This window comes from Esox lucius, chromosome 14 (assembly GCF_011004845.1).
Source record: "Esox lucius isolate fEsoLuc1 chromosome 14, fEsoLuc1.pri, whole genome shotgun sequence".
Taxonomy (NCBI): Eukaryota; Metazoa; Chordata; class Actinopteri; order Esociformes; family Esocidae; genus Esox; species Esox lucius.
This window is the reverse complement of record NC_047582.1, coordinates 25,688,894-25,711,289: the sequence shown is the minus strand read 5'-3', so window position 1 is coordinate 25,711,289 and position 22,396 is coordinate 25,688,894. Positions and strand designations below refer to the sequence as shown.

General features: G+C 40.6%; 1 protein-coding gene across 1 annotated transcript; it reads right to left on the bottom strand.

The window, feature by feature from the left end:
- Positions 1 to 342: 342 nt before the first annotated feature.
- aif1l (allograft inflammatory factor 1-like) lies at positions 343 to 18,379 on the bottom strand. Its single transcript, XM_010878252.4, has 6 exons — positions 18,193 to 18,379; positions 17,932 to 17,993; positions 14,493 to 14,559; positions 5,583 to 5,624; positions 5,134 to 5,296; positions 343 to 579 (listed from the first exon to the last, which is right to left on the bottom strand). The coding sequence occupies exons 1-6, from the start codon at positions 18,215 to 18,217 to the stop codon at positions 492 to 494; spliced, it is 447 nt and encodes a 148-aa protein (XP_010876554.1). The 5' UTR covers positions 18,218 to 18,379; the 3' UTR covers positions 343 to 491.
- Positions 18,380 to 22,396: the final 4,017 nt, after the last annotated feature.

Below are 22,396 nucleotides of genomic sequence, written 5' to 3'. Positions count from 1 at the left end.
CATAATCAATCCGTTAACATATTAAACCTGCACATACACACTCAGGATATCACAAAAATGGTCACATCTGTTAGTTTGATCCCCAGCAAACAAACGTTTTTCTCATATTCACAAAACGATTAAATTACGGTTATCGCCAAGGGTTACGAATGTTCAGACTAATTAAAAATAATTGTTTTCTCATCATCAGCTTAATCAATATAAATATATACATGTATGTACTGGTCATAAAAAAGGTAATCTGTTCAACTTCACAGCAAATATATATATATATAGATAGATAGGGATTATTCCTCCGTTTTCCCCCACGTTTCATATGGAGGAGACCCCCCCCCCCCCCCCCCACCTTCCTTCTGGGACGTGCGAGTCCTGAGGTGGGGAGTTGATAAGGCTATGTACACATGTCCCTGGTCGAGGGCAGGGGCCCTGGTAGGGGCTGAGGATGGTGAGATGGTTGGGCTTGGGTCCCTAGGACTCTGGACGCTCTGGTTCTACGGCAGGCTGGCTATGTCACGTTTGGGTGGAGGCCCGTCTGGCTTGCAGCTGGCCCCGTTGGCCTTATCCTCAAAGATCATCACCCTGCAAAGTGAAAAAGACCGAGAGAAATGTGTGATCATTCAGTGGAGGACTGAATACATTAAAGCAATGGGAAGTTTGTATGAGCCAGGAACACACAGTGGCTAATGAAAGAATTCAACCAACAACGCCTGGACCTTAAGGAAACCCCAATTCTAACTATAAAATCAATTGTAAGTTTGATCCTAAACCGTAAATTGACTTTTGCCTTACGGGGACCGGCAAAAGGTCCCAATGAGTCAACTTGTTTCTGGTTTTAATATACACATTTGGTCCCCATGAGTTCAGTAAGCGCACACGCACAAAATGAAAAGTAGTGAATTCTCATGTACCCTTTGCCATGACCCTCAAAACATTTAGCGCAGATGCAATCCTGCATCCTTTGACCAACCCGGAGATGTCTATAGAACACACACACACACACACACACACACACACACACACACACACACACACACACACACACACACACACACACACACACACACACACACACACACACACACACACACACACACACACACACACACACACACACACACACACACACACACACACACACACACACACACACACACACACACACACACACACACACACCTCAGAAATAGAATTGGCAGGTGTCAAGGCTTAGATTTGGGGAAGGTTATAAACGGAAGCCATTCGTGAGTAAAACACACTTGAAGGACTGGAGGAGACAGTCTGGTTTGATGAGACAAAATCATACTAGTAGTCCTGAATGCCAAGCACTATCTCTGGTGAAAACAATCATCACCAGGCTAATACCATTCTCTAGTGACGCTTGGAAGTGGGAGGATCATGCTATGGAGCTGCTTCTCAGCTGCAGGGACAGGGAGATTGTTAAGGATTGCAAATACAGAGATCTTTGAAGGAGATCCAGATCAGTCAAGGCTGGGGTGAATATTAATCTTTCAGCATGACAACAATCCAAATCACACAGCCAAGGGAACCCTGCATTACAATTTAGTTTATTTACCAATCTTGTCCAGATCGACTTACAGGCACAACAAAACATAGGTGCCTTTCTTAAAGATGCAATGAGTGGCCCCATTTTATTCACACCGAGAGATAGAGGAAGAGATTTTACAAAAAGGTAAGATAATCAGTGACACAATGGGAGTTAGAGACAATAAGAAAATTAGAGACGGCCATGAAGAATGTAAGGGAATGAAAAAAGACAGACAGGAGTATATCGGAGACTAGAAGAACATGAGACAAAAGGAATAGGAGATAGTCAAGACAAATATAAAAAAAATTACTATATCTTTGAGGTGTCTGGGTGGTTTTATACATCATATCTATTAACTCCAAGTTTCAAGAGTTTTAAATGCCTGATATTCTCGTTACCCTCATTGCCAATCACTGGCCTTATGAGAAGTTCCCTGGTCTTGATAATGGAATTAATCTGCCAGACTTCTTTCATTACTATTTTAATTTCACTGACACTATAGAATGTTGTGTGCAGACCAATCACAACAAGTGCAACAATTCAATGAATCACACTAAGGCAAAAAAAGAGAGAACAAATTCAGAGCAATGCAGAGTACACAGAGATAGGGAGATAAAGCTGACAGGTTCTATTCAGAGTGAGCAGGTGCTTTACTTTCCTTTTTTGGTTAACCTCAGCAAAGCTCCCATAAGCTCATAAGGAGCGCTAATCCCCATGGAGACCAAACCGCTGCCGCGCCAACTCAAATGTTGGCGCATGCATCTCTGATGACCACACCCCCCACTCTGTTTTCCGACTACATTACCCAGGGTACTGCTGGATGTCCCAGTCAGTCACTTACAGCTGGATTTGCAAGCACTGACCACATGCTTGTCCTAACTAGTACAGTAATTCTGCACCAATCCTTTGCCAGAACTGAACATTCTCTTCAGACAATGCAGCCAGCCATCAGGCAGTCACACAGCAGGATAATCTAATTGGCTGGCTGTGCTCCATGAGGAAAGTGAGGGATTCCTTTCTCATGTTGTTCACACACTAACCCTGCCAAGCTCACCAGTTACCTGAACTAGGATCAACTGGGGACAAAACTATCCTCAGTTTCTGATCAATTACTCCCATGTCAACATTTTTAGCGATTACACCAGACACTGGACTAATACTTTTCAGAAAACCCTTCATTTTATTAAAACAGAGTGCACAATGGACATACTGGAAATACATTCTATTATAAAAAACAAAAACAAAATGGACAACTTCCTAATTAGACAATGAAATAACTAATCCCTAATTTCTTTACAAAAATTTTTCCCAATGGAATTGCACTACTTTCAGTTAACCTCTCATCAACAGAGACCATAACATGGTCATTGGGTGCTCGGATAAGGAAGGTATAGTAATGTCTACTACTCAATATTTTAATCACCACTAATACTACCCCTTCCCAATGAGGAAAATAACCTCTGTTTCACTGCTTGTGTCATTTCTCCCCTGGGTGTCTAAACACCATCGGAATGTAAACCAAGATGAGGGTGTGAAGACGAACGTGTGTTTAGTCTACTCCCACACACAAATGGCCAACCGTAGACAAAATAGCCCCTCACTCAAGTCCTGGAAACCCCTCTCCCCCAAACAACCCTGTCAGTTTCCCTCCGTCCCAGGGGACAAAATACAGAAGAGCCGTTGTAGATTGCTTTGGCCAACTTGGAAGATGTCCAATAATCTAATGGCTTACATTAAAGGCCTCCCGTGCAAGAAGGGGGTCTTCAAATCCCCGTCTTATATGTCATTGCCAAGTTCCTGAAGAATCATGTTAATTGACTTAATCCCCTCTATATAACACACAATAAACCCTTATACATGTCTAATACATGAATCAGAAAGCATTGGGTTAGAACTCATTTCCATCTAACTAGTCAAAAGAAGGCGGTTTGTCATTCCAGATACGAACATTCTGACAAGAACCTGCTCCACTTTTCCAGTTTCCTTCATTATATGAATTGTCTGGCTACAGTCCAGGGGCTGCCAACCAGAAATAGGTTGTTCAGTGTCCCAGGAAACGGAACAGCTAAGTTTAAGGCATTGAGCAGAAATGTGTTTAATTTCAAGTGTGATGTGATTCGTTTTATTCACAAAACGTTTTCCTATGTCAAACCTGAGTCCTATATAATCATTAACTTATTACCCATTATGAAAATATACAGTATAATATATATAATATAAAAAAGTATACTATGACACTTTACAAGGCCGGTTGTGTGTAATCCTCACATTATTGTCTATCTAAAAAAATGCACCTGTGTAACAATCGTGCCTTTTAATCAGTTTCTTCACATGACACATGTCAGACAGATTATTTAGGCAAAATTTGTGCACGATACTTGGGGGAAAATAAATCTTTTGGAGAATCTGAGTTTTTTTCCAGTGCATATAATTCCAATGCATTCAACTAAAAATATTTGGATATAAATAATTAGAATGACTGTCAAACATTTTCTTTGGCTAACCAATTTATGGTTAACTTTAAAATCTGTAGTTGCTAGAGGAATTGGGATAAACGTGATATGATTTAAAAAAAAATTCCTAATATACAATATTATAGAAATATGCCACTGATAATGGAGTCAACGTTCGTATTAATAAATACTGTAGAAATGAAAAGCTGAAAAGTTGAACTTGTGTTTTATGGGTGACAGAATGCTTTTTTAAAAGCCTATTTTGGTAGATGGCCCATAGACTAAGGGTCTGACTGGCCAGCCTAATCCAGTTAGAGCTGAGACGCAATAGCAAGGAAAAACTGACCAAACCTCTGCCCAAACCCAGCCCAAAACATCCTGCTTTGAAAGGGCTCATCTACACTCGCCAAACTAACCCGGTCAAAGAACTTGCAGCCTGGCATTAACACCTCCATTTTTTTGTCAACTTAGATGTTTACCTTAACATTAACTCTTGAATGAATGGTGATTTAGAGGGCAAAGTTTCAAACTATAACTAACATTGTCTGTTCTACGCTCGTCCCATCGCGGATACCAGGGTGGGCCTTTGTTATCATGGAAATGAAATAGTGATGCCATGTGGTGATGAGATCACCAGACATCCCAGACCCCTAAAGAAGGACAACAGCCCCTATGCTGACAAGGCAGAGAATGAAATCTCTCCCACACACTCGCATGAGCGCACATGGGCGGGCGGGAAACTTCATTAAACATGTTGCTGTGCGTTCTCTCTCATTACATTTCTTTGTTGGAGCATAATCAGAGTTGTGGACTCCCTACCATTAGTAGAATGGTCTACTATTCCTGTTTGATATAACTACTACTACTCATGACTCAGGGCTTGCTAAGGTTAGTTAATAATATTAATTTCTCATCAAGGTTTCCTAACATACATGTTGTCTGGTTAAAGTTGGCCCATTAAACCTAATGTTTGTTGGTTCGCCTAATTTCAACTTATGACTAAGTTTGTTTTGCTAAAACAAAGAAATGGAACGGAAGCCAATGAAACATGAAGGAACACTGGAATGTTGGCATCAGGTGGCACACACACACACACACACACACACACAAAACACAGCATGCACACAAACTCACAGTTTAAGGACAGCCGAGCGTTTGCCCAGCATCATCTTGACGAAGTCTCTGTAGTTGATGCTGTCGCTGCTGCCTTCAGTCACTTCAGAGATCATCTTCTTCATCTCCAGATGGGTCTTGGGCACACCCAGCTTCTCCATCATCCTCTTCAGACCCATCATATCTGCAGGAGAAACCCAGGAAGGTGATTAATGGACAGGCACACCTGGCAAACACAGAACTAGACAAAAACGCACTTGTCAGGCACCTGTTCAAGGCACAGAGAGTCACATACAGATCAGCTTTCCACGGAGACAATAGTGGCACGTGAAACCCTCAAAGACCTCGGCCTCATCCCATACAGGCAACAGAGTAATACGTTAACTAGAGCTCAGTGACCCCCCACAGGCGTTGAAAGTGATACGTGTTGACTGCAGCACGACAGTGGGGCGTCAGGTTTCAGTACTCACCAATCTCTCCCTGGTCATTCAGGTCAAACTCTGCATACTTGTCTGCAAAACAAATCAACAGGAAAAGGGCATGATCAGCACACAGCGGGCTATATAAGGAGCGTGTGGTGCTGACTCAATTTAACACCCTCTCAAAGGTTAAGTGAGCAAAATCATGGCTTTTGATTTTTAAAAAGCTTCACGTTCACGGCAAATACTGCGTTGACACAACGACTATTCCAATTACTTGACAAACATTGTCCTCACAAAACGACCATTACATCGATGCTCGCTAGAAATAACTAAATCAACAACGGGCAGAGGACAACAAGAGAATGGCCAGGTAATAGAGAAAGATGCGACGCCAATAAATATCATTGACGGTGAAGTGTTTTTTGTGGTTAATGAATTAGGTGGAACCGGGTTATGACATTCCATTGGGAGGCACAGTCATCGGGATCATAGTAAGGCACTACTGAGATGGTCAACTTCCTGCAGGATGTTCTGGCACCGCTGGATGGAAATCCAGTGGACTGTTGGAAGGTAGGATAAATGAAGGAAGATTCCCGTGGCAATACATGTGCATCCCTGTGAACTCCGTGCCATCCCAAGTGGGTGTTTTTAACTGCTGGACTTACCGTACCTCCCACGTGCTCACGACTCGCCCCTCAGCATTTTTTTAAAATAAAAAAGTACATTCACATGACTGTAGCCATCAGCAAAGTCAAGGCTAGAAACAATAGGTTCTTTTCCAGTGAATGATACATAATGCTGGAGAGAACAGCTAAAGGCCTTGGTCAACATTCCATCCCTTTCATCACCTTTCCTACTCGGTCCTCACCACCACACTTTTGCCACTTCATCTCCCCCTCCATCTCCCACCCTCCACCCAATCTCGTCCTCCACCCATTTTGCTCTACCTCCACCACTCCCTATTATAGAGGATCTTTGTAGTTAGTCAGTGTTCTGGATTAAGCCATTTCCCTGTTACAATGGAGCCAGTGTGTGTGTGTGTGTGTGTGTGTGTGTGGCCTTGTGCTGTGGAACTATGTCAGCGTGTGAACCCAGAAGGGGGTGGGGGGGTTGGAAGATGGGGGACAATGCTGACCCTGTTTTTTTTGGGTGAACTCTGAGAAGGCCCCTATCCAGTACCCACCTCCCAACCAAGTCTGCTCTGTGAGTGGGCCTTTTCAAACGCTGTCAATCAATCCCTCCATCGTTCGAGCTACAACACTGCCCTACCCCCAAATTGATCCTCCATCAGAAACTGTTACATCCCTGAAAACGCATTATTATTCACAGCTCAAGTAAGGAGAGGAAGGCAGCAGACAACAGAGCCCAGCGATAGCTAGTGGAAGTTATCGCGGTCCCGGCACCGAGGACTTAGCCTGGCTGGCATCCCCAGAATTCAGAGCCTATGCTCCCTGACTAATTAGTTTCCACCATAGATGTGAATAAAGGGTCTTGCCATAACCCTCACCCCGAATCCTTAGCCAGAACTCCTATATGTTAGTGCAATAACCTGCCTTGTGCCGCATTCCCACTGGTGCTTTACCCCTGTACCAGGGCTACACCAGTTATTTATGCTAATGTTGGCTCTAGACTAAGACTAAGCAAATGATCCACGTCGCCATTCGAATAGCACAACACGCTGGGTTTTCGCAGCATGTAACGAGTCAACCCGCAAACCCCGCCTTAAGTCCTAAAGTCCGGGGCTTGTCACCCAGTGAGAGCCGTGCTACTGGGCCACAGCCTAGTGGCTGACTGGTGCTGGCCCGGGTCAATGGAAATGTCGGGACTTTAGGGTAAAACACCAGTGTTTGGCACAAGTGGAAACGAGGCGTTTGTTCCTTTATTTCCAGATACCAGGGTTCGTAAACTAAAAGGCAAAAAAACTAAAACAAATGCAAATACAATTTCCATAAACATTTACTGTATCAGTCAAGTCTCTCAACCATGATACCATGGAATGCTTTTCCAAGTCTTGAAAATCATATTATTATAACCATTCAGTTCTTGCACATATTGGTTATAGAACTACTGCCTAGTTGTTTTAATGAAGGCATTGTAGAAGGATAAGGAAATCACTGAACTTTGATTTCAAATAACACTTGCATTTCATTCAGGAATTGATGTATTTTTTCCAACCAATTAATAGTAGTAATCAACAGATTCACCAATAATCAAAATAGTTGTTTGTTTCAGCCCTAATATACATATTTAGAGGACAAATCCCCCTGACACACATCCCCCTGACACTTAACTCCATCTCGTTGAATTAAGTGTCAGCTTATTCCCCGAAAAGTCATTTTTTAACCACAATCACCAACTCTATGTAGCGCCATTTAAACTTTCATGCATAAATCCAAGTACATATTCCCTTGTACATTGTGTCAATATAAAGCAACTGGAGAATGGAGTCAAAGGCTTAAACTTGAATTCACTCCATGTTGTTTTTAAAATCAGAAATAGATTCTAAGCCCCTTATTCTATGAAATTATTGCGATAAAATCTTAAGTGGCCCAAACAGTCCCCCACCCTCTGACACTGGTTTTTCCCCCACTGGTTTTCCCCCACTGGTTTTTCCCTGGACTTTCCTACTCATCTGGGTTATGTACCTAGGTGCATGCAAACAAACAGGAAACGGTCAGTGTGTCCCCGCATGAGTATATTGTTTTTGATCTTTTCAACCAATCACAGTGTCTGGACAGAGGGAAGATGCTGTCTCCTCACTTTACCAATGCAGGTCTTTAAGAACCTATTTAGACAACAATTGCAGTGAACATAATTTCATTTAAATAACAAAAATAGCATGTAAGTACAATTGTCGATTCACACTAGCAACAGGAAACTCTTGCTGCGCCATAAGGCAAAATATGACATTGTGGGTCCTTTTGTCCCACAATGTTATGAATACCGTTTGTAGTGTTAGCTTGCAAGGTTGCCCCTGCTCGGGATAAAGCCATGCTCGATATGCCCCTATCCAGAAGCCCATTTGACACCCCGGTACAGATGTCTCCTCCCCGGGACATGTCAGTCAGTGCTGCTGTTACCATACATTTGGAACATCAGGACTGTTGTTCTTAGTGGCGTTACATCAGTTGGTTCAGAAGCATCTTGGTTTTTCCAGGGTTGCAGCGGAATACACCGCTGTACCACTGGATCTGCTTCATCTTTACTTCCATCGGCATTCAAAGGTAAATCCAGTTAAAAAATCAAATTCTTCCTTTTTGAACACGAGCATGAACACAAGCTTTCTAATTCCTTTGTTAGCTTCCTCAAGTTCAGGGCTTCCCGTTTTGAGCTTGAGCCTTTGTTTGGTCAATCAGATTAAAATGTTTGTGCTTAAAAAGGTATTCCTCACTTGTCAGAATACACATTTACCTCAGCCAATCCTAGATGGAGGAGCACTTTGGTATTAAGGTAGTCGAGTGATTAAGAAACGCAAATCTGATGTATGTAGATTCTTTGTTGGAGATTATGATCCTGCAATTCTGTTACTTAATCACAATTAAAACATCAAAATCCTTACAGAGGGGAAGACTGTAGACTCATATGATGTGCTATTATTTTAAGGAAATTCATTAACAACAAGAAATTCAAGAGGATGAATGTATTCCATAGTCGTTAATAAACAAAATGTCAGTGATTATTCCGTAATATTTTGCAGTAACTGTAAATTAAACAGCTTTTCTAAGTATTGGCTGCTAAAAACATTGGTGCCTTTCTATGAATGTACAACCTCACAAAACAATGAAAGCGAGGGAGTAAAACTGCTTGCAAACTCAAACTCCCACTCAAGTGCCGCAGTGCCCAAAGGCCTCACAGTGGCCGTGCCAGAGACTGCCCATCTGCAGCTAGACCCAGATGTCCTCACTCTCCCACTCTCCCCTCCAAAGTCAGAAGGTCGCTCTGGTAGACGTGTTTGTGTGACACACGAGAAGCAAAGTGCCTCTGGAGTTATGAGAGCGTGGGGTGCGCTTGGTTTAAGGTCTCAGCTGAGGCAGGGTCATTCTTTCCTAAAACAATGAGGGCTTGTGCTCTGGACTGCTGCCCATGCTCTTTGCCCAATCTAGTTGTCTCTGAAACAAGGGCAAAACCACCTAACATTTTCAGTAAAGCATGGGATAGATGTTGGATGTTGTTATTAACCAGATCTTATTCCATGATATAGCTCTGATCGAAAGCCAGTTCACACTTGACCGGAAATCAGCTTGAAAGTGGGTCATCACCAGAGTGGACCATGGGGGCAAAAGTCAGGGGTCACAGAGGGCAGTGACAGGAACCCTGCCTGGGACCCTGTAATGCTTCTAAACCATTTCCTGCCCTGAGGAAGATGAGAAACACAGACGGGGCCTAAAAACACTTGCCAAATGCCGGCTTCCTTTGGGAGGTAGAATATCTCATTCACCAGCCAATTTGGCAGGAGGTCACTTGTCACACTCAGGGTTCTAACCTAACATGAAAGTACTTCAATAAAAATTGTTACTGCCAACTTTAAGCACCTGTGTGAGTTGTAATTCATAGCAAAATATTTTGATTAACCACACATAGAACTGAGAATCCTAACATTATACCCCATGTGGGGCATCCTTACGGACTAGTTGGAGGGAGCAGACAGAAGTGTAGGCATTAGGAAAATCTACTAGAAAGAGTTACTTGTTTATTTGCCATTTACATTGGTAGGTTTTTCATGTTCAATCTCAATGGCCCGGTCAAGGTAGTTGTCCAAATGACTACTGGCAGGACGGAATACACACACCCCCCCCGACAGACGCTAGGAGAACACAAACCGGCCACAAACCACATTTGAGCTTACAATAAAGTGCTGAAGTGTGGCATGGCATCCCTGTCTGACGTCCACCCCTGGCAATGCTGAGCAAATGTCCCCTGGGCCTTGCTGGGGCACTGCGATTGGGAAGCCATTACACATTTGTATAGACAGGCAGTGACTAAGAGCGCTGCGTCACTTGGGTTATTAAATGTATTAGGATAACGCAGGGCCAAGAGTTTGGGATGTTACAATCTATATGAAGCTATTCATAGGCTACATTTTAGTATCGTGACACATCTAGGGTGACCAGACGAGAATGGGTAAAATTCGGGATGAGACAACGGGACGGGGGGGGGGGGGGGGTCTGTAATGTCCGTGGAGAGCTGGCCCCTCAACACCAAGTACCAGCTCCCGGTCTTCTCCACGTTTGTCCTCACCAGCGCCAGTGGAGACAAGGTGGTTGCGCCTGGCTGGCTCTCAGGCATTCTAATACACTAATACTCCACCATGGTTACACTGTCCGATACAGTAGGTTATAGTTCAAACTCTATAGGAAGGTTCTTGTATATAATGTCAGGTGGATGTATCAGTTTTAGTTCTTTGTCTTCATCTACTCTATGACATAAAAAGGGGACAAATAGGTTGTATTTTCTTTGTGAGTATAAAATAACAGAAACAACAAAAGTGTAATACACTAAAGCTATATAATACCTCCTAAGATTGGGTTGCGCTGGAGGCACGACGCTGGCATATTTCGCGGAGGATTTCACTGCTGCCAGCACTCTCGGCATCGCGTAAAACTGCAGTAATCCAGGGGTATTTCCCTACCCAGTCCTCCCGGTATCTGCAGAGGCGTTTTTGCTTTTTAGCTACGTGTTGATCTTGATCGGGTCCCGGGACACCAGCCTGAGCCTCCATTTCAAAAATTAATGAATGAAAATTGGCGCCTATAGCCGCCTATGCATACTATTGCAACTTGCAGCCAATGAGCAGCCGACGGGAGCTGGCTGCAGGAAGCCTCAATGCATGGACAGTTTTTAATGTTCTATCATACTAGAACTAATTGAGTGAAAAAAATAATAATTTGTGACAATTAGGGCAGGATTCGGGACAACTGCTTGGATTTCGGGACTGTCCGGTCACCCTAGACACATAAAAAGTTGTAAAATATACTTCGATTTTGCAAGCTAGCCATATGCCAGAGTGCCCATGTCGTTTGCTTTTTGCAGACTATCAACAGCAGCCAGTACATCGCTTGAATTGTTTTGTAAATCACTTTCCCTAAAATAAATAAAGTGGACTGACAGGCACGACTTTTGGCTTAGAACCGCTTGTGTGTGCTGGCAGAAAGCATATGCAGCCTATTGCTAGTACTTGAGAGGTTGTGAAATGTCACATGCTATAGTCTGGAGACACTTGAATGAAATGATTCATGTACCTAAATAAAAACAGCACCATTTTTCTCTATTGTCAATTGTAGATAGGGACAGAGCACACGACTCCAGCATGGACATCGAAGGGGAGCATTCGCCTACTAAGGTTAGTAACAACAGCAAAATGAAGTCCGGTCAAGACCATAGTGAAGAGGACGGCCATGAGAAGGTTTTGGACAGGTTGCGCAGAAACGTATGGTTGTGCAAACCCACATTTTCATAAGTTGTCAGGGTGGCTGGTGAGGCTAGTCTACATAATAACGAAATCACTAAAATGACATTGGAGGCAGCTTATGGCAGAAAAAGGAAAATTCAATGATCAGGCAACAGTTCTATTAGACATTCCTGCAGTTAGAATACCAATTTCCATACTCAAAATTTCAGAACTTACACATTCTAAAAGTTGCCTTTCATTATACCTAGTGCAAAAGATGTACTTTGGTGATGGTCATTAAATTAGTTTCATAATGACACCTGGCAGATGGATGGATTATCTTGGCAAAAGAGACATGTCAATTACTAACAGATGTAAACCACATTTGAGAAGTAAGTGTTTTTGCCTACAGGACATTTCTGGGATTTTTTATGAAACCAACTTTACACAATGCAATGCGTTTTGCATGTTACATCTAATTTTTTTTGCTTATGTGCATTATCAGAGATAGCAAAATTTGGGAAAAACCTTTATTGAAAGAATATTACCGGAAATAATTATGTTAATCTGCTGATATTAGCATATCAGGGCTAAATATGGAATCTTATGTCATCGGAAAAAACCAAACATCCAGCCTTTGATTCCATGGAATTACACAGCTAACTTCAATCGGCTAAGGTTGTAACTTTATCTAGTGTTCATACATTTCCTGTTTTATAAACATTACTAAGCATGCCATATTTTGAGGAATCAAGGCCAAAAGAAAATTGGGGGCTGATTAATAAAATCAGAGTGGCCTGTAGAGAACACGTTTATGGCCCTGATCTTTGGACTTGCAAGTAAAATACAACATTACTCAGTTTCTGGCCACCTGTCCGTGACATTTCAAACATCCTGTCCTTTACACGCACTCGTGCACACGCATGCACTCAAACCCAAGTCAGAAGGCTGTACTATAGTTAATCTGGTCCTGATTTCAATTACATTCTCCTCACTAAAACAACGTCTAAAGAGCCCTGGATATTACTACTAAAACCAGAGAAGAGGAGCAGCCACATTCCTGACGCCTGGACTGGTTTGCGGACCCACAGGGCCTCACAAACCACTTAAGGATAGAGCTCCCCGAGACACTCTGTAGTTAAGATCAGCTTACTGACTACATTAGCATACTGTTAGACATGGCGTGGCACACCATACAATCACACCATTTCACAGTGCCGAGATGGCAGCACAAACACAATGACATATGGTACCAACTCCCACAGCCAACCCAGTTCCACACAACAGCCCCAAGGAATTCAGAGACAAAATAGGACAATAATATATTAAAGATGCAATCTGGGATATATTAAAAAATAAATGTAAAAGCCCCATGGGCTGGATGCATATTAAGTTGTTTCTATGTGCACACTACACTACTGTTCAAAAGTTAGGGGTCACTTCGAAATGTCCTGGTTTTCCATGAAAACATACATGAAATGACTTTGAATAGGAAATGGTCACTGACAAAGTTGGCATGAATGATTTTTAATTCAAATAAGTGTCCTTCTAAACTTTCAAGGAATCTTCCATTTGCAGCAATTTCAGCCTTGCAGACCTTTGGCATTCAATTTGTTGAAGTAATCCGAAGTGATTTCACCCCATGCTCCCCGAAGCACCTCCCACTGTGCTCTTTTTCCCCATATTAAGCTTTGCTTTTTATTGGCCAGTCTGAGATATGGCTTTTACTTTGCAGCACCTGTTTCTCAAACTAGACACTAATGTATTTGTTCTCTTGCCCAGTTGTGCACTGGGTCCCCCACTCCTCTTTCGATTCTGGTTAGAGACAGTTTGCTTTGTTCTGTGAAGGGAGTAGTACACAGCATTGTACGACAGCTTCAGTTACTTCACAAGCATGGTTGGTTAATTATATCCAATTGCAATTTCTCACATGGAATAGCCTTATTTCTCAGAACAATAAAAGACTGATACATTTTAGAAGAATGTTCTTTGTTTCTGGCCATGTTGAGCCTGAAATCAAACCCACAATTGCTGATGCACCAAATATAAAATTATTCTAAAGGGCAGTTTAATTGTTTCTTTCATCAGCACAACAGATCAGCTGTGCTAACATAATTGCAAAAGGGTTTTCTAATGATCAATAAGCCTTTAAAATGATAAACTTGGATTAGCAAAAACAACGTGCCATTGGAACACAGGGCTAATGGTTGCTGATAATGGGCCTCTGTACGCCATTGTTAATATTGGAAATAATTTTTGTAGCTGGAATTGGCTTGTTCTTTTATGGAATATCTACAATGTCTACACTAAATTTCTGATGAATTTGATGTTATTTAAAAAAAAAAAAGATTGTACAAAAACAAGGACATTACTAAGCGACCCCAAACTTGTGAACGGTATTGTGCATATGTAGAATCACTACCATACCTCAGTTAACCATGAAATTCCAAGTATGAAACTGAACAGTTTTGTTGACATTAGGCACATACTGGGACATAGTATACAATTCTCAGGGACCTGTTTTGGCTTGACAGCCCTGCTTTTAGAAACAGTGATCTTGAATTTCTTACTTTTAAAGGAATCCAGTTTTTCCGGGAGGTCTTCTTCATCCCGATATTTCTGGTCTTCCATGTATTCCTAAAGAGGAAAAGGTGAAAAACTGATATTAGAACAGATGTCAATCTTATTCACAACATTACCATGGCTACCTCCTTATCTCTCCTTCAAGTGTACACATCAGGTCTGGGCGATGACTGGATTTAGACATTGTGGGACATTGTGTAAAATAATCAAGCTGCAGAAACATCAAGGATGACCAATGGAAACAGGATGCACCAGAGCACAATAGTCTTAGCAAAGGGTCTGAATACTTGCAAATGTGATATTTCTACATTTTAGAAAATGGCTGTTATTTAAAAAAAGGTGGAAAAGGTGATGGGGTCTGAACACTTACTACAAAAGTTGACAATTTGGGGAATTTGTTTTCACCAGAGTTTTCACTGTCATATTATGCTAAACCGAGAGACAGAAACAATGTTTGAGTTAAGAAAAATGCTTCTTCCTGTTTGGCAGGTCTTAAACTTCAGGCATAAAGGTCAGAAATTAGTCTTAGGGGACAGTAGGTAAGTAAGGGAATTTTCTGACATTGCACTTCTTGTCGCTCACTGAGAAACACTCTAGATACCTCAAACTAGATGAGTGTATGAGAGAGGGTTTAATGTTTTCAAAAAAAAACATTAGATAAACTACAGCACTGGGAAACCATCTCAACCTAAAATATGTACTCCTCTGAGTTCTGATGTCATGCTTAAAAAATGTAACAGCCCACAAGGGAGGGAGGCTGACAAAACCACGCAGAGATATCATAACTAATGGATGTGAGAGAATTCCTATGCCTCGTCTTCAGGGGAGACAGAAAGACAAAAATGGTTTCCTATTCTTTACATGTCAGTAATTTGGCAGAAGCTCTCATCCACAGTGAATGCATTCATTTTCAGAAAGCTTGATGGAACAACCACACTGAGGTTGTATGTACTCAGTGAAATCTTTTGGCATAAAAAAAAAAAGACTTGCCAAATTGTTTTGAAAATGGGCAGCCAGGGACTCTGTTGTCCTAGCTTAGAGGGAAAGCTACATGCCATGCATTTTTGTACAAGGCAAAGAATAAACTCCAAAGCTGCTAATGTAAAAATATATACAAGTGGTGGAACAATGCCTGAAGTCTTGTTTTGAAATGTCTGTCTGAGAGGAGATTCAAAATTCTCTTTTGGAAAGCCTAGTGATTACAGAAAAATCTCAAAACTATACACTTGAGTCCTTATACAGATTTAAGAGTATCCATTTAAGAGAGATAGAAAGAACTGCTGATCCTGTTCTAGACTATGATGAAATCTACCAACACAAGCAAGCTTGTACTTGGAAAAATATAAATGTCATTAAATATATATATATTTTTTAAATCGTATTCGCAAACATTTTATTGTGCACATATACACAGTAGCTGTTCAGAATACACAGAGCTTCACAGCGTATTGTGGGCATAAGTCACTAAATTACTCAAATGTAAATAATGACAGTGACTTCCAATTTATTAGTGGTAATTTAAGTCATTTAAATAAATGATAATTACCTAGGTAATTATTTGCAATATTATTTCAATGTTTTAGGCTATTAAATGGCTACCTAGTCGTTGCCATACAATGCTTAATTATTGCTTGACATAATTATTGTTGGTAAGTAAATTCTGTCTTCATTTGGAAACTGCAAATTGTGTCAAAAATACAAATATCGGTGGCTATAGTTTTAGATGTCATTCAGTTGATTGGTGACGACGACATTAACATAAAAGCACATTACAATTAAAATCCATACATGCAGCATACTCTGCATACCCCGAAGGGCAATGTGGAGATTCGGCATGTTTTAACCACGTTTTTAATGGCATTTGCATTGTTTTTGGTTAAGTTATTTACCTCTACCACATCAATATTATAGTGGGCAATTACCCAATACGTCCTGAATTACTTCACAACCACTACATCATAAGCTACGCGGAACAACACAACGTAATCCAGTCTGATTGTCAATGTTTCATCAATGTGAGAAATATTGAGAATGTTAGCTTGGCTTCCTCTAGCAGGAGACGAAACAGCAAAACCACTAAACAGCAAAATTACAGTTTTATACAGTGCGTGAAGTGGAATTCAAGGTCTCAAGAATAGTGGGACGAATCAGTGAATCTGAGTCATCACTGCATGCGCGAACACCCAATAATGTATTTATAGCAAACAATGGTAATAACTGCCTGTAAGGAGTAGGTCTTATCCGCCTTGCGTTGACTAGCAGCGATACGCTGCACTTACAGATGAGAAACACCGTCAGAGGCAGCTGACGCAGAGCTAGAGGTGGTGATGCAGGCATGTTAGTCATAGGCTGTGCTGAGTCAATCATCAGTTAACTTGTGATGACTCTGCACCTGGAAATAAAGCTTGCTTGAGCAAACCAAAAAATGATTTGTCCCAAGTCTACATTTTATTCTTTGCGTGTAAAGCTCATGCAATATGTTCACGGCGAGTCAACATTTTACTGATGTTTTTGCAGAAAACATCAGTAAAATGGGATTAATATTCATTTTCATTGAACGGCCAACAAAATCGAGCATTCTCATGTCTGAAATCTGATAAACATGGGGAGGCGAGTCTGTTTCCATGGGTCCAGAGCGCTCAGGATGCCAACTTGAGTGGAAGACAAAGAGAGGAGAGACGACCAGATAGAAGTAGACAGGACAGAGAAATAAATAAATAGAAAATTGGGATAAAGAGAAGTGGGAACAGCCGCTGCCGCAGAGGCTACTACTCAAATGCCGTGCGTCTGTTCCATCCAGACTGTCGCCCCAGCACAAAGGGCTCATTCACCCCGCCGCCCAGACACCTGTTTCCCCTTCTAAGCGCAGGGAAAACACCCGCCCAGCTTCAGCGGGGCATTGAGGAGTCTGACCAGTTTTGATTTGAGCGTTTAATCAGGTTGTGGTATTCGGAATGGTATGTAATACGCCGGCCGAGATTGATAATGTTCCGTATGTTTTAGAACGAGGGACACTCCCAGAAGACGTACCATGCAACAAGTGTCCCTCGATCGCCCTCACCACACCGGAGCCGACACGATCATGACTCAAGTCCGCCAACGAGATAATCTGGGTCACTGGGTCGAAAACGATGCGCGAAATGATTAACTAACTGGTGACAGATTTCATGGCAGTCATTATATGGGTAATACTACAGTTGTTCAAATAATGTGGCTGGCAAGAATGCAGCTACTGGTTAGAATATTTAAACCTCACAAGCACGGTTAGTTAATTATATCTAATTGTAAGCAGGTTCAAGCCTAGCCGATTAAACTCCTAGTTCAAGGCCAAGTGAACTCCCATTGTGTCGAAACAAAATGCTCAATATATACATTTACAATAAAATAATCCACACAGTAAAACGCATGCATGTTCAGCTCTCTTACCTTGTTTATTTCTTCGCATCGCTCCCTTTGTTGAGCTTTTAATAATCCAAAGGCTTTCCCTCCTGTAAGAAAATATCTCTTTAAGCTAAATACATTATGTGGCTAGCACTACTAGCTGAGACTGGCCCTATTGCATGCTCCGTAGCATTTCAGTGGCTAGCATTCCATAATACAGAACTAGCCGACAATAAGTATATGCTAGCCCTTTAGCTAAAATGATAATCCCCCCCCGAAATAGCCCAATCGGATATGAACAATTACCTTGAAATTTCTGATTCACGGGCATTGTGGGACGAGTTTGAAATGCTGAGATAGAGAAGTAGAAATCAGCGGACGATGGGTAGCTCGTCTTCTTCCCTTCGCGGGGTATGGCTGCTGTGGCACGCACGCCGCCGGCAGAGTGGGTCTGGCAGTGGGGGTCAGTCACATCAAATGATGCTATTCTGAAACCCTGGCTCGCCAGATATTTAAGTAACTCTTGGTCGCCCTCGTGTGGTAATAAAAATTATTACAAAGTGCGAAGGCACAATTTATTAAGCAAATAACAAGCCCAATTTCTCAGTTTCTGTCCTTCTTTCTTTCTCATTTCTATTTAACTGCTTTAATGGCATGGGAAACATTTTGTTGCATAGCCAAAGCAAGTTGAAAATAATAATAATTAATAAATAACGAAAGTGCAAATGAAAAAGAAAATTGAAATAAAAATATGAACAATTTTATAGTTGACATTACTTGCAAGTCTATAAAAGGATAAATATACAGGCTATGTACAGTGATGTAAAAATGTACAAATAGTAAAAAACGAGAATGACAAGGGAAATGGATATGGGTTTGGTTTACATTGGTGTTTGTGATCCACGGGTTGCCCTTTCCTCATGACAAGATCTGACATTGTGCTCCATGGTCAAAAATTGGTTGATCCTAAAAATGCATTATGAAATCTTAAAACATTTGCAGATGTTCATCACTTCAGTGTCAACATGAGTATTCTCATAACTAAATAGTATATAGCAAATCATCAACTGCAAAATTCATAATATCATTTTATACTGTGATCATTTTTATTATAAGACAAACATTCTTCTGGGCCCCTCTGTCATCCAGCCACTGCCAAACAGCTATGGGAATTTCCCAATGTTTGATTTCAAATTCTTTGTGGGTCTGGGTGAAGAAAATATGTCTGTTATTTGTTATTACTAATTTGGCAGGAAGTAAAGAACTGTAAGGAAATGCATCTCTGTTTCCACCTCATTTTGTTGCCAGTGTACATCTTGAGAGCCAGGTCCGCCTATGTTAACCCCTCTCCATAGCAAAGCCATGCTGACTGAGTCTGAACATATCTCTATCCCCATTTCACTCTCTCTTTCTTTCTCAATAATAATACTATAGCTTCCGTGATTTCAATAAACAATAATCCTGAAGTATCATTAAGATGTGACATGTTTTTCCCCCAAACATACTCTTCAATAAGAATGTTAAAACAACTTTTGCTGAATCCAGAATCTCTTTTTGAAACACACTAGCCAAACAGAATGGGCATGGGGATGACATTAAAAATATTAATGTTTCTTAGTTCTAATTTTCCATTCAAAATGGTAAAAACACAACATATTTTGGCCATCATGGTAGCTAGACAACATCTAACGTCACCACCTTGCTAGCTACTTACCAGTAAATGGTGATCATTGCTTGCTACTGGGACTGGTCAGTGGCAACGCAGGTGTTGAAACTGCATTGGGCTTTAGCATAAAACATCTTGCAGCATATGTGCCATTTGTTTTTGCATCCCATTCTGAAGGCACTCTTCTTAAAATATATGTTCTACAAATGGTAAACTTAGTGTTCACGTGACACCGTAAATCTATCTATCTAATCAATTGGTTGCTGAATCAGTGAATGACAAATGATGGGCTGTACACATTCAAATAAGGACTGGATGTGGAGATATCAAAAGCTTATCATTGGATGTATTGAAAAGTTTCTGATGACATGACATCAGGTATTCCAAGACTCAGGTCTGAATCACTAATTTGAAGGTTAAGTTTACACAGTGTCTTCCTAACTGCATAATATGCTCTGTGTGATAATGTGTGATTTATCTGATATGGCCATGTTGGAATTTGTCAGATCAAGTTAAGTATAACCCGGGGAATGTTTAATGTTCTTTCTCCTAGAATTCAATTATCCTTATTCCTCTCTCTCTCTTTGCATTTGAAAAGTATTCAGACCCCTTTTCCAATTTTCATGTATTACTGGACTGTCATTTAGTTCTTTTAGATATTTTATTTCTAAATCACTAAAGGCTCAAATCAAATATTGTAAGGTTACATTGGTTTCATGTTGACAAATAATTCTAACAAAAATAAAATTCAACCCACCAAACATGAATATATGTAACCTTTCATTAGAGCAACCGTTGACTAGATCTAGATAGATGCATACACAATCTAGATAGAACTGTAAATGTACACATTAACTGGAAATGTATGTATTGTATATACTGTTCTCTCTTATTTCTCTTCATCTCATATACTCACAACTTATTACACTGTACATAAATATATGTCAACTTAAGTAGATTAAGTGTTTTCTGCCCCCATATGTTTTCTACCACTAGCAACACTTTTACACCAAGTACAAATACTGGTACACCTAAATGAAATTAGCGAATAAATGCAATGCTGATTCTAAACAGTTTTTGAACCCATGCAGTCATATATGTCTTTTTGTTGTTGCAAGCAATATAAAAATGAAGCAATTTGAACCTTTATTATTTGAGTCATAATACTCTATTTTATTAAACTACCCCTAATCCCCTCAGAAAATCCTTTATGCTTCAGTGTCACTCTAGACACATACCTGGGTTTTAAAACACATTATGCACCTGGCTGCTGTTACAGACATTAATCTCTGGTAGGTCTGTGCAGGATGTAGAATGTCTGGGTTCAAAATCACGCTGAGCTTTCCACAGAACAGGAAAAACAAACCAATGTCGAGGTCAACTCACAGCAAGTGATGCTCCGTCTTGCCAGGAATGCTAGTGACTCTTTGTCAACCCCGTGTGGTAAATAAAAGAACTGCAGTAAGGTTTAATGTCAATTTAATGTTAAACAAAATTAACAAATATTTTTATGGAAATATTGTGCTGAAGTTAAGTAAGTAATAAACACATTATTGATATAAGGCATTTCTCTTCCTGCTATTCATTTTCAGTATTTAGAGCAATATATAATACATTTTATAAGTCGGCATTAATACACTTCAATGCCTTTGGTCATGGCTGTGCTAGATTCTCCAATAGTAGTCAACAGCACCATCATCTGATCTGATGTAGATATTAGATCATTTTATTACTAAATTCTGGACACACAGACACACACACACACACTTGACCTGGGTCAAAATACTATTTCAAATATCTCAATTACCTCTGCATACATTCAATGTAAAATACATGTTTCATTTGGATAGACCGATATTGAAGTTGAACATCTTAATGTAATGTAAGTGGATATGGATTTATTAAGAATTACAAAAATGCAACACACTGACCCAAATACACTCATATGCACAATAACCACAAAAATATGTTTATGAAAATAATCAAAAACATATTTTTGAAACCAAATACTAAAATATGAACCCGGGTCTGGAACATACACACCAACCCACATAGAAATACAGTGAAGCACATTAAATTTTTTTGTCTTCCTTGTATTCCTAGCTATTATCTAAAACACTAAACCATTCATACCAACAGTCAATCAACAGCTGAAAGGGAACACAGTCTTCACAAAGGTTTGCTTTCTGGTGACATTTTTCTTTAATTCAGGAGGTATCCAGTCTCTGATGACAAAATGTACAGTTTGGCTGTTTTGGACCATGCCCATTAGATCATTAGATAATTTAGATAATTTAAGAGACGGAGTGGCCTTTTATTGTGGCCAGCCTAAGGCACAGTTGTGCAATAATCATACTGTCTAATCAGCATCTTGATATGCCACACCTGTGAGGTGGATGGATTATCTCGGCAAAGGAGAAGTGCTCACTAACACAGATTTAGACAGATTTGTGAACAATATTTGAGAGAAATAGGCCTTTTGTGTACATAGCGAAAGGCTTAGATCTTTGAGCTCATGATAAATGAGGGCAAAAACAAAAGTGTTGCATTTATAATTTTGTTCAGTGTATATATATATATATATATATATATATATATGTGTGTGTGTGTGTGTGTGTGTGTGTGTGTGTATAAACGCTGAACCCTACAAAGGGCAAAAGGACTAATTGTTAATTATGGTGAGCTAATCAAAAATAGCTCAAGTGTAAATGAATGTGTCAGACTGGGGAAGCGCTGCAGTACAGACAGACCTACCCCTGAAGTGGAAAATCAGCATTATTTATTTGAAACCTGAGAGAACACACGGTTGGGCTATGGAACAGGGCACTAGCTGACTGGTATTAT